The sequence below is a fragment of the Olea europaea genome, unplaced genomic scaffold (assembly GCF_002742605.1).
Source record: "Olea europaea var. sylvestris unplaced genomic scaffold, O_europaea_v1 scaffold2114, whole genome shotgun sequence".
Taxonomy (NCBI): Eukaryota; Viridiplantae; Streptophyta; class Magnoliopsida; order Lamiales; family Oleaceae; genus Olea; species Olea europaea.
Window position 1 is genome coordinate 12753 of NW_019239091.1, and position 13869 is coordinate 26621.

Genomic DNA, 13869 nt, shown 5'->3' on the forward strand with positions numbered 1-13869 from the left:
ACAAAGAACTCATTTAACTAAGTTAGATTCACATAGAGATGTGGAATTGAATTGTTAAATAGACTCTAAATGAGAACTCGAGAAGGGTAAATTGAATACAATGGAAGAATTTGATCGAATACTACATGAGATATGAATCTTAATTTAAGATGTAGAGGTGATCAGTAGGTGAAATTATTCTGCCATAATATTTGTTCATTATTTAAGTTCCAAATCACTCTTTGTATGTATCCACATATTTTCAAATAGTTGTATAAAAAATCACAACATCTAATTCTTTGTTTATTTTCAAGTAAATAAAGTTAGGAAATTGAACCAATTGTTAAATAGTAGTCCTCGTAGGAATGATATCCGAACTCTTAGATCCACTATTACTTGTTACGATCCGTACACTTACAAAAATAAAATTGACAACAATGGATATTCTTGGTATGTCATATATACTCTAAAAGGGCAAGTGCGAGATTGTTAGTTTGATGTTCTTCGAGTACTAATTTGTAAAATGACATTATTAATTAATATTTGATCATTTACGTGTTATAATTTGAAATAATTATCTAAGGTTTCATGATCTCATATGACACAAATTGTATACTCAATGATTAGAGTATAGTGAGACAAAATTTGTGACGTCATAAAAAATATCATTTACAATCGGTACATAAAGTTGGACACGCTTTATGTTTATAAAATTGTATTGTTTTTATTGAGATTTTGTCTAGGTTTGGGAATGCGAACAATAATGAGTTTTGATGCAAATCGAACGTGACCGCGCGTAGATGACGTAGATGACTCATTTGTAGTCGCTCGGAATGATACTCTACTCAATTATCAAACAAGTCTCCTAAATCCTGAACGAGTAATTTACCTTTGATTGCTAATTCAAGTTCTTTGAGATGTCAATTAGTGAAGTCCTAATTAGAAGATTGATCTTGGTGCTTTGGCAGATGAAACAGTTAAAGATCGTATACTTGAAATAATGGAATTCGTTAATTATCGCAACGAGACAATTGTCACTCCGAAGCATTTTCTATAGGCATTTGAACCTGAGCTTAGTAGTTTGATCATGGGATGGCTAGAATCTATGTTGTGATTAGTTTACAATGGAATAGCTTTATGAAAAATGAGACTTGGAGGGTAATACATGTTGAAAGGCAAAACGATCATTTTGCCAATTTCCATATGTTGATGATCACGGTGGTTGACTTGTGGAACGATTAGGTCCCTCTCTTGGCCATAATAAAGGTATGTGATTTAATTGATCTACTACAATAGAGTCTAAGAAATATTCTGCGATTATGAAATTCTAATTGAATATTATAAATATGCCCTTCGTGGACACATTTTTCATGATTTTAGGGTTATCCACATTCTCTTATATTTACCAAAAGAAAGAAAATTAAAAGAGAATAAAGGAGAAGATCTAAGGGAGGATGCATTTCGCTAGACCATCAAAAATTTCTTAGTCTCTTTTCACCCTTATATGTGAGGATTTATAAACAAAATCCAATGACCTCAAAGTGATCTAAGATCCATTATTAATATTCAAATAAAAATTAATTTTCTCTTGTGATGATTAAATCGTAACTTCACATGGAGTTTTTAATAATTTTTAAATACAATCTTGAATTATGGATGAATNAATTTTCTCTTGTGATGATTAAATCGTAACTTCACATGGAGTTTTTAATAATTTTTAAATACAATCTTGAATTATGGATGAATGAACTGATAACAACAATTAGCCATGTTTGATCTAGTTATATATCAAAATTTTAATAAAAAATGATGAAATGTAAAATTTAAGAAAAAATGAGTTTTAAAAATATGAGCAGAACATGACTTGACTCCTATTTGGTGGAAATGAAAATAGATATTTAGCACATTTTGACAAAATTTGATGAAATATATGGTTGAAAAGTTATATATTCAATAAAATATATGATTAAAATTAATTATTTATTTTGATTTTATAAAAATCTAAATTTTAATTTCTGTTTAACATGAGCTTAGTTGGTAAAACGCACTTTTGAATTCATCTTTTTCCTTTTTATTCGAAGGATTATTATAAGTATTTATAGGAAAAAGTTGCAGATTTCAACGGACTCCACCGCCTCCAAATATTTTTGTCGGCTGTCTCTACATTTTTTTTTTTTTTTTACTACTAATCCAATCTTAATCACTGAAATAGTAACTCTATTATTTATTTATTAATTCCCACTTTTCACAAATTGTTTTGTATAGAAGTTTGTAAGAATTCTTACTGTTTGATCCCCTTAAATTAAATTACATTACATTACATTTTTCTCTCTCTATTTTCAACCACACAATCTTCCATAAAATAATATTATACGTAAATCGAAAATTTTTCCTTCTTTTTCAACCACTCATTTTTCTAAAAAATATTATTCCCCCCATTTTCATTTTCAGGTAATGGGGATGAAACAGGGGCTAATATAAATTACACTCAAAAAATTTAATCATGTCATACCACAATTGCATATTTAACCTTTTCTTTTCAATGAATTTTAAATTAGTCACATGAATTATTTTTTCTAACGTTCTAAAATCCAAGATTGATCGAGTTTTACGTTTTACTTCTAATTTTTAAACGTATATAATTTAAAGAAAAAAAAATCACGAAATCCTAGTATTTATAAAGTTTTCTTAATTAAGATAATCAAAATACATTACATAAAATAATATAATAGAAAAATACTTGGATTAATTTCAATTTTGATAAATTCAGTAATATCTCAATTATGTCATCCAACATTAATTTGTCACCCCGTTAGCCCTCGTTTATTGGTAAACATTTCATAATCATGACATAACTATCAAAATTTGAAATCGAATTTGAATAGAGCATTAAATATACTCTGTTGAATAAATTACCATCAATTTTGAAATACAATTTATTTTAACATTTTGCGACCACGACATGATTTGGTGGTAGGTTTACTAGAAATTAATTTTAACATTCACCTATAATTATCATAAAGAAAAGGATAATAGAGCGACTAACCTTGAAAAATAAAAAATAAAAAATTGAGTGATCTAATTGAGAGAAATTAAACTTGGGTAACTTAACCATAAAATACTTGCATAAATATTGGAAGGCTTAAGCCTTAAGGTGCTAAGATCTTGGGGTGTAAAAAAATAGTGATGGAATAAAAAGAAATGAAAAAGAAAACTCTCTTATCCTCGTATCACTTGCTAATATACACATATTTTAGGATACGAGTAATCAGTACAAAAGGTCCTTATATTTCAATGTTATTGTGAAAACGTTCATACCTTTCATTTTTTGATATTTTCACTCCAACCTTTCACCTTTCATTACGCAAAAGATCATTTTTATCAATTTTTCAATAAAATGTTGATTTTACCATTCTATTCAAATAAAAAGAAAAGAAAAGAAAAGAAAAATAAATAATTATGGTTGCAGTTGGTAATTTATCTTTTATTTTTATGATTTTTTTTGTAATTTTTTAAAAACTTAAGGATTATGGTTGCAGTTGGTAATTCATCTTTCTTTCTTTTTTTTTTCTTTTTTTTTTTTAAATTTGAATAGGAGGTAAAATTATCATTTTATTAAAAAATGGATGAAAATGATCTTTTGCACAATAAAAGGTGAAAGGTAGGGGTAAAAATATCAAAAAATAAAATGTAGAAACGTTTTGTAATAAACCTTTTGCACTAATTACCCTTTAGTGTACTATTCCCACACACCCACCCCACTCAAGAAAAAAGTGAAAAGTTCTGAGTTCCCGAGGTACTTGTGCTTTTGTTTAGGATAAAACCAACGGCATGTTGAAAATAGCAGCAAAAGTCTGAAACTGGAGATACTAATTTCAATTCAGCCACTGGTTTTATTACAAACATTTATCAGTGCTCCAAGAATAGATATCAAAATCTAGGGGCCATGCATCAGTTCCAATGTCACTTTATCTTCTATATATGTACCATTACCAACCCTTATTTCATTCCCATTCTACAAACACACAGTTGACAGCCATTGCAAATTCTAGTTTTGTCCAATTATTTGCTAGGATTCAAGAAAATGGAGGGGATGCAATCATGGATTTCTAAACACAAACTAACCAGCATTGGTAAGTATATCATTTTCTTTTTCTTTTCATTTTCAAATTTGTAGACGACAGTTAAAGGCTTCCTTGACACGACTTTTGAGATATCAAAAGGAGCTTTTGAGATTCAAAATCTGTTTTTTTAACCCTTTTAGTTAATTTTACGAAAGCTCTTCTTTTAGTTAAAATAAATTATTTTAGTTAGAATAAATTTTAGAGCAAGCTGGTTTATTGTGTGGCTTAATTTCGGAATACGAACCGTTTTCAAACAAAAATTAAGATAGTTTGATTAGGAAATTTTTCTACTAAAAGAAAAAGTAAAAGTCATGGTAAACGGATCCTAAATGAATCTATCCACAATATTCTCGAATAATTTAAGCTTTTAGATAACACAAATGCAATTTGGTTGTGCAGGAACAGTGTGGGCTTCTGCAATTGGTGCTTCACTGGTTTATTCACGCTCAAAAACTCCTTTTAAGCCAAGTTTGAGGCTCATTCACGCCAGGTTTTATTCATTAATCACTTATTTTAAGTAATTAATTAAAATGTGTACTAATTTTAATTTTCACTGGCTGACAGGATGCATGCACAGGCCTTAACATTGGCAGTGCTTTCGGGTGCAGCTGTTTATCAGTACTATGAAAAGCGTGTTAATGAGCATTGAGAAAGTGCGACAATGTCTGACTAAGATATTATTCAGGCGCCTTCTTAAAAAACGTTTTTTAACGGATAATTTTGATATCTGTGTTTCGAATTTGTATGCCATATTAACTACTATTCGGTTCCATATTGTCTTAGATTTATGTAAATGTAATAACGAAGGGGTGTTGGAGATAATGAATTTAAAATAAACAACGTGAAGTTGTTGGGTTTATGACTTATTGTTTTATTCGAATTACGAGTCTCTTTAATTAGTTCATAATACATAGCTTTGAGCATCGAGTCGTTGATTTGAATATTACAATATTCGGAATCATTCATTACACTGCGAACATTTAATAAATAGAACTATTCAAATTCACATAAATACTGAAACCAAATTCGAACCGACGTTTTTCGTTTCAATTTTGGTTCTTCCTTCCTATATATATTTTTAAAAATTGTGAACTAACAATTATATTCCAAATATTTAGTAGAAATAGAAGAAATGAACTATCTGAAAACATATTTCAATAATTTTTAATATAGTGTAAATATAATATCAAATAACATTCAATATTTAGTATAATATCATCCAATTAATAAAATATGCCAAATAACATCAAATACCTAGTTGAACATAAACATTACATACCCAAACAATTAATCAAAAACTAGAAAGAAACATTAAGAAATTACTAGATTTTACAATGTTAAAAGCAATATAAATTTATTCATTTAAAAATAACATAACAATCAACATTATCAATTTTTCTTTCCATCCCATCGAATTATTGGACCAAGATGAATAAATTGTTAAAAATAAAAGTATTAAAAAAAAAGCACAAATTCAATTAGATTCCAATTCGAATTACTATTTTCTTTATTTTTTTTTTAATTTTTTTGGAACTGGATTAGAATTTTGATTTCTTGGTAAAGATTAAAATTAGATTTTTTAGTAGATTGTGATAGAATTTTTGAAATATGTGATTAAAAAATAACGAGACTCATGAAAAATGTGGTTAATATTAATTATTTGACTTCGATTAAAATCAGCCGTACCAAAAATGCTATCGATTCCGATTGAGCTTGTTTAAGCCCCATTAAAAAGCTAAGAATGAATTTTAAAATAGTAAATTGATAGAAACTGTATGATTAATAGATAAAGAAAATTTTTGGATTTACGTGTAATATTATTTTATTGAAAAATGTGTAATTGAAAAGAAAAATAAGGAAAATATATTTTGAAAATAATAGAGATCATCATCATAATAATACAAGGTTGTGCAATTTTGATGTTGAGGGAATATAAGGATGTCAATTTGACCAGACGACTCGGACGGCCTGTGGCCGATCAAGAAAAGCCCTAGCTGGTACGGCTCATGGCTCGTAGGGAGGGAGCCGAGGCTCGAGCAGAGCCTTATTTTAATAGGCGACCTGAGCCCAAGCCAATCAGTAATGAGCCAAACAAACACATGCCAAAAATGGCTCATGTTTGTTGAAACAGGTTAGCTGCTACGTGTGCCGACTCCTTTAAACAGGTAGCTGCACAACTGCTGTTTTAATAGGCAGTAGCAATGTACCAATTAAGGCAGCTAGTATGTTGCCTGTTTAGCGGCTGTCCTAGTTGCCTTTAATCAGGCAGCTCTGCCTCTACCTGTTTAAGCCGGTTACAAGGCTATTTTGCTGCCTTTAAAACAAAAAATAAAAAATAAAAAACGAGGCGACTCGTTAATACCCTAAGCCAAGCATAAATTTTTCAACTGAGCTTCTGCTTAGCTTGGCTTGGGCAAAAAGAGCTCGAGTCATTTTTTACTCGAGCCATGCTCGGGTCACGAGTTTCAGCTCAGGTCGTTTACATCCCAAGGAAAATGTTTTGACATTTGGACCATTTGGATTTTTCTTTTTCCTGTAAAAGAGATTCAATTAGACCATCATAGTTGATTATGCAATTAATTTCAAAATGTTGACCTATGGTTGAACTTTAAAGTTTTTATTATAACAAACATGTTGATCTTAGTTACTAACAAATTGAATTTAAATGATTATAATTTTTCAAAGCATACTATAAAAAATTGATTGGTGATCGTCAAAAAATCAAAAGATAATATCAAAAATCAAACTCAAGAAAGAGGTCAAGATCAAAGTCACATACTCAAGAACATAAGAGCCAAACTTCGGAGCAAAATCAATGAATTGATTTTTTAGATAAAGTGTAAAAATACTAACACTTTGATACTTGATGACGAATGCTTAAATTCAAAGTCATTCAATGTATTAAAAACAATTTTTTGCATTAAAGCCCTGTTTGACAATCTTTAAAAATTTAAATTGTTTGCTATAGTATTATTTTTCACTACACATTCACACAATAAAATATTCTATGCACAAATCAATAAAGTTTATTTACTCTTTAACTACACATTCTCTAAAAATACTATTCAAAACTCTTTAATTTTTGAAATAATGAGTGTCAAACAGGGCCTAGATATCATTCTAATGCAATGATTTGATCAAATATAAAAATGACTTTTAAAAATAATATTTAAACTTATAAAATATATTTTATCTTGAAAAATTAGTTAAAAATATTTTTGAAAAGTCTATGCCTTTCAAAATTTTCAATTGGAACAAATGGGACCAAAACGTAAAAAGACCAAAATTGTTGGGCTGTCAACTGGCCAAAAGTGGCAGTCGATCGAAAATTTCCAACGATCCAAAAATTGAACGTTCGAACCTCTATTTTTACTGAACAACCAGCTATATTGATCATTCAGACAAGTGACGATCGACCGAAGATATCATCCTAACTTACAATTTTTTTTTAATTTTTTTTTGTATTTTGAACTCTATAAATATCCCTGGTCTTTCTATTCTTCATAAGAGATTCAAGAAAATAAAGTGAGATAGTTTCTTTTAGATAATTTTTTGAGTTTTCCTTTGCATTCATTTTATATATTTCTTTATAAAAAAACTTTGATTGATTCAAACTCTTTAATCATTATCATCAAAGTTTTTCATATCTATTTTTGTACTTAACTTATTTTTATTATTCATAAAAGAAAGATATGCGTCGAAGAAGATTTTTGAACTTATATTATGCCCCCGTTTGACCCCTATTTTCTTTCATTTTTTTCCTTTCTTATTTTCAACCACACTATCTTCCATAAAATAATATCATACGTAAACCAAAATTTTTTTATTCTTTTTTAACCACACATTTTTCAAAAAACACTATTCTAAACATTAAAATTTGAAAAAATGGAGGCCAAACGGGGGCTTATATATTTTTCTTCTATTTCTTTATATTGAAAATTTTGATTTATTGAATCAAACTTGTAAACTCATCATATTCATCAATATTTCTCATTTCTCTCTAGGTGCTTAATTTATTATAATAATTCATTAAGTCCCCGTTTGCCCCCCATTCTCTCCAAATTTTAATGGTTGGAATAATGTCTTTTTAAAAAATGTGTGGTTAACAAAGAATGAAATTTTTTTTATTAGCGTGTAATATTATTTTATGAAAGATTGTGTGGTTGAAAAGAAGAGAGAAAAATAATGAAAAGGAGAATAGGGGCCAAATGGGGGCTAAAAAGAGAGATATTTTGAGAATATTTTTGAACGTACAATGCATTTATTTCTTCTTCGTTTTCTTGTTGAAAAACTTTGATTAATTGAGCCAAATCTTTAATTATCATACTCATCAATGTTTTTCTTTCAACACTTGAGCTATCGTTTATTACTATTCACTGAAGTGTTAGTCTGTCTTAGTACTTAATTCATTTATATTATGTATTAAGAGAAGAGTTTCATAGAAAAATCATTTTTTTAAACTTGTAGGTCATATTGAGGCCCCGTAAAGTTCAATATTGTATAAAAATCGATACTCCTTGTTTGTAAATCATCGAAAGCATTGTAGAGAGTTGGATTGTACAACAAGTCGATCAATATAGTGAAAATGCATTGCTCGTGTCAGAGAGCTTGGTAATAGAGGACATAAATCCTTGCTTTGAATTGAACCTCCACAATTATATCGTTTGCGTCCTCTGTATCCTTTCACTTATCGTTATCTTATTTATTATTTGATTGATCTACTTGCTTTTATTTGTTTATTATTATTAATTGATCAACATGTCCTTTGCTTCCTTGATTTCAATTTATTTTTCGAAAAGCTTTTAAAAACCAATTCACCCTCCTTTCATTAGTTGCTCTTGGGCTTTACAAAAGATTTTTCCATTAAAAAAATCATTTCATTGCTTTTGTTGCTCCAAAATGAATATTTTATAATAGATAGATATTTATTATTCCTAATCTTATCTCAACTTAGTATTGAACAAGGGCCGCTTTGTTTGTGTTTTAATTTTTAGTTTTTTAAATTTTTAGGTCATTTTATATTTTTAGTTTTGAGTGTCCGTTTTAAAATTTTTAAAAATACGTTGATACGTCATTTTGAAAAATTATTTCTCAAAACTAAAAATTAGAAAACATTTTTAATTTAAAATTTTATGACATTTTATTTTATTAAATTTGATTATCCAATAAAAATTATGTTAATATATTATAATGTAGTATATACATTTTCAAGTTGGTAAATCTTAAAATAATTTTCTCGCTAAAAAATTTTAAAATTAAGTTTGAAATATAGAAAAATAATAATAATAATTAATGACACAGACTTATAATATTTTTTGTCTGCATTCATTTAAATATATATATTTTTAAATTTTAATGTAAATAATCATTGGTTAGAACTATTTTTATTTTTTGTTTTTCTAGAATTTATCATAATTTTATTTTTCTGAATTATAATCATATTTTTTTAAAATTTCAATTTTTTAGAATTTTAGAATTTGTTTTTCTAAAATTTTATTTTTTGAATTTATAAATTATATTTTTAGAATTTATAAATTTTCGTAATTTTAACTTTTTATTTGTTAATATTTATATTTATATTTTTCTAAAATTTCATTGAAACACTTGTTTTCCAGGTTTTTAGTGCTTTATTAAAATTGCGTTTTGTGTTTTATGTTATAATTTGATCCATGCTTTCAAAAATATATTTTCAGAAATACTAGATCAAACATGTTTTTTAATGTTTTGCAAAATTGAAAAACATATTGCAAAAAATAAATCAAATGCACTCTAAATGTTCTATTGCCATTCAATTGATGTTAATAATTTTCTTTTCCATGTCCATTGAGTTTTGCAGAACTCATATATTTTAGGGATAAAAAAAGATAGAAATTTCTTGAACAAACGACAATTCCTCCAATATATTAATGATGCATTTGATTATCAATATTTTTCATGAAAAATATGTTTTTTCTACCAAAATTTCAACTTTTGTACTATTTTAATTAACATTTTTTTTCATGAAAAATATATTCTTACTTTTAGTCACGTAACTATATTTTTCTCAAAATCAAGAAAAACATTTTCTTTAAAGGGATTATGATTTTATTTTCTAAGGAATCAACTCTCTCTTATCTATCTCTTTTTTCTCGTCTACCCGTCAATAAATAATAGACAAGTATAATATATTCTAGGTTGAAATTTAAATCAAACAAATTCATTTAATTAATAATTTCCATACGAATAAGTTTTAGGCAATTGAGAATTTATTTTCTTTCTATGAAATTTCCACGGTTGCAATTAAATGCACCCTAAGAATCATTTTGAATTTTAAAAAAGAACATCTACATCAAGCCACGTCAATTCTTCAGACCAATCATTGGAAAATATTAAACATATAAAAGTTGTTTTGTTTGTTTCGCAAAGATAAAAAATGCTCTTTCGTTTAACAATAGCTAAGATGTGAATTCGAAAGTAGTTAAGTATTTTAAATTTCATCTAATTTTTAGATAAATTTGATAGAAGCATTTAATTCTTTTTATATAAAAAGAAGGATTAAAAATTACTTTAGTAGATTTTGATAAAACCTGATGAAATGTATGGTTCAAAAGTTATAGGACCCGTAATATATGTACTTAAAATTAGTTGTCGACTTTGACTTAAATAAAAATCTAAATTTTAATTGCTATCAACTATGGGCATAATCTAAATCTAAATTCCTAAGAATACAAGGCCCTGCTTGATTTGTTTCTAGTTTTCAATTTTGACTTTTGAGTATAATTTGTCTTTTGTTTTGAGGATCTATTTTAAAATTGTTAAAAATGCATTTAATTTGTCATTATGAAAAATTGTTACTCAAAACTGAAAACTACAAAGCACGTTTTGTTTGGAATTTTGATAAATAATTTTATAATGTTTTATTCCATGAAATTTGATTATTTTAATAAAATAGAACAATTTATATTATTATCAAGTGTGTTTACTTTTTAAAGTCAGTAAAATTTTCTATTATTTTACTATTTTTCCTTACTTCTTAATCACATTTTCAAAAAATCACTATTCAAAACTCTATTTTTCAAATATAATGATCATCAAACCGGGCTACCGGGCTAAATTAAACCCCAAAGACAAGTCTTTCAAGAGCAATCTATATTTACAGCTTGTTTGGGAGTGATTTTTTGGTCCAAAAAATTGATTTTTTGACCGTTATTTAACTATTCCAACCGTCATATTTGACTTCTTCTCTCACAGATGGACCCTACTTTTCTCCTAACGATTAAAAAATTAATTCTCAAAATCACTTCCAAACAGGCTCTTAAGTCCTTTGATTCCCATTTTGGGTTAGAACAAACTGAGTTTTAAAATAATGCCTTTTTAAAGAATGTGTGGTATAATGAAGACTTTTAGCTTTATGTGTAATTTTATTTTATTGGAGAGTGTTTGATTGAAAATCAGAAAAATAAAATAAATTTTAAGATTAAAGGAGTCCAAATAGGGGCTAATTATGAGCCCTAATTGCTTGAAATTTAGGCAATAATAATTGTGGTATTTCTTAGCCATAAACCAATAAATAATTATATATTGTGTAATAAACAATGCAATTAACAATCATTTTATCTGGCCAGATACCCTAATCATATAATTCTTGAAAAATAAAAGATTTAATCAGAAAATGCTACTTGGCCAGGTTGGACAAGAAGACTAGTTTTCTTAATATTTAGGCTTCCTTAGACTGCATTGGCCATTAAAACGTGCTTGCCTTTATAACACATTTTTGCTGTTGTAAGGTTGGAAAGTCATTTTCCATTTCCTAACTTTTATTCTTTTTCTCAATTTTCTTATTGTTTCTGGTGGCCCTCTAAACCTACCCAAAAGACATGGCCAGCCAATCGTAGAAAAGCTGCAATACATTGACAATTTTACCCTCGATCTTCCCCGAATACTTCGGTATACACCACTACGTAGTCTATTCTACACCCTTGAACTGCTCCTGCTATTTTATAGTATAAGCACCGTATCATAACGGAACCATGTATTGGTATTTGAAGGTGTGTATTGTTAGGAAAATGTCTTTTTGATAACACTAGTTTTGTCATTTCACACAACATGAGAATACAGAATATGACCCCACGGCTAGTTACTAAACAAAGATGAGTCTTATAATCAATATTCTTATCAACATGATGAAAGCAATTATGGTGCTTAAGGCACTAAGTATTAAAGAATCATATGGCAAAGTATAATCAGAAAGAACAGAATGTAATGATTTGACAAGAGAACAGAAACCACCTCTTCAAATTCTTCTTCTTCTTCTTCTTCTTCTTCTTCTTCTTCCTCCTTCTCTTTGTAAAGGCTGTGCAAAGAAAGATGGACTGTTCTATCTGCAGCGCGATGCCATATATTCTAAGGCCTCCAAGAAATACAATATGCGGAGCTTGCTACGAGGGGGCCAGAAGTATAATCACCTTCACAAACAAACTCGACAATGAGAAGGGGACAGAAAAACCAAGTAACAATTCAGTTTCTTCGTCTAATTCCACTAAGGTACGATGCTTTTCAGGCATATTGATTGTTCGTAATGAAATCATAAGATTCTGATGCCATTGAAAAATGAATTATGCAATGTTTTTTATTCTTTCTTTTATAGAAATTTTAGCAATTCTAATGATGCTTGAACCATGAATCGCCATTCTGCGCTGTTGAATGACTCCATGTTTCTAATACAACAGTTCAACACATTCATTTATATTAGTCAGAGTCAATCTGCAAGTCATACATACAAAAAATCAATTGGTAATACTACAAGAATACCAAGAAAAAAACAGCACACTCGCAAGAAAGCTACCAGGAAACTTTATACGACAATTAAGATAATTAAGAGATCAGCAGGCAGTTGGCATTTTTAAATATAAATTAGAAACCAAAAAAGTTCAACTCTAATTAATTCAGAACTGATTTGCATAAGAGTCAAATAAAAATTGAAAACATTTAAGAAAATATATTTGAAATACTAATTAGCTTAATGTATTCAGCCTCAAAAGTGAATAAATTTAAAGTAACCACCTTGTATATTTTACTCCTTAAATAGAATGTTATCATTATGGAATAACATTTTTGAATGCATCTCTCCATCTCAGTGAAATACTTCCCAATTTTTTGAACTTCAAGGTGATAAATTGGCATTGTTGTTTTCATAATATTAGGGACTAGCAGATCTATTCATTTCATGTCAGATACAAGAAGTGGGATATTTCCTATCCAAACAGATCAAGAGTCAATCAGCATTACACCAAAATTTTTTAGTAAATCCTAAAATGCTACCTATCACAAGAAATAATAAGAATTAAAAAAAAAAAAAAAAATTACCTTCCATCCCACAGTAGGCATTTTCTTAGTCTAAGCTTGCTACTTCTCAACAAAAAAGTCTTTCCCGTAACCATAACTATATTCCTGTGCTGGTGTGCTTGCTGGCATGAAGTGAGAATTGATTGGGCAACAACGGCAGAATATACTCAGAAAAGATTATTTTCTCAGTAAAAAATTTTCTGACAAGTGAAAATTGTTCATGATGTTCTCAGGGATTGGCAAATGCTTTGAAATGGGTGAAGGAGATGAAGGAACTGGAAGAGGAGTTAATCGAGAAGATAAGCTTTCTGAGTGGATTTGCGGCTTCATTTAGGGATCAAATTCACACTGATATTCAAGTCAAGCCTGGAAACGATGGACCCTCGATACCTGCACACAGAGCATTATTGGTGTGTAAGCAACAGCAGTCATCCCACTCCCC

At 28.5% G+C, this 13869-nt stretch overlaps 1 protein-coding gene and 1 long non-coding RNA gene across 2 annotated transcripts in view; one reads left to right on the top strand and one right to left on the bottom strand.

Annotated features, from left to right (window-relative positions):
* The first annotated feature begins 12121 nt into the window (after positions 1-12121).
* Positions 12122-13869, top strand: part of LOC111380259 (BTB/POZ domain-containing protein At3g56230) — a 2746-nt gene continuing 998 nt past the window's right edge. Inside the window, exons 1-2 of the mRNA XM_023003773.1 lie at positions 12122-12626; positions 13661-13837. Coding sequence (XP_022859541.1) covers positions 12450-12626; positions 13661-13837 — 354 coding nt within the window. The 5' untranslated portion in view covers positions 12122-12449. The remainder of the gene's footprint in view (positions 12627-13660; positions 13838-13869) is intronic.
* LOC111380261 overlaps positions 12436-13869 on the bottom strand; it is a 16271-nt gene continuing 14837 nt past the window's right edge. Inside the window, exons 2-3 of the long non-coding RNA XR_002700161.1 lie at positions 13449-13817; positions 12436-12547 (exon numbers count right to left, since the gene is read on the bottom strand). This is a non-coding gene — a long non-coding RNA (uncharacterized LOC111380261). The remainder of the gene's footprint in view (positions 12548-13448; positions 13818-13869) is intronic.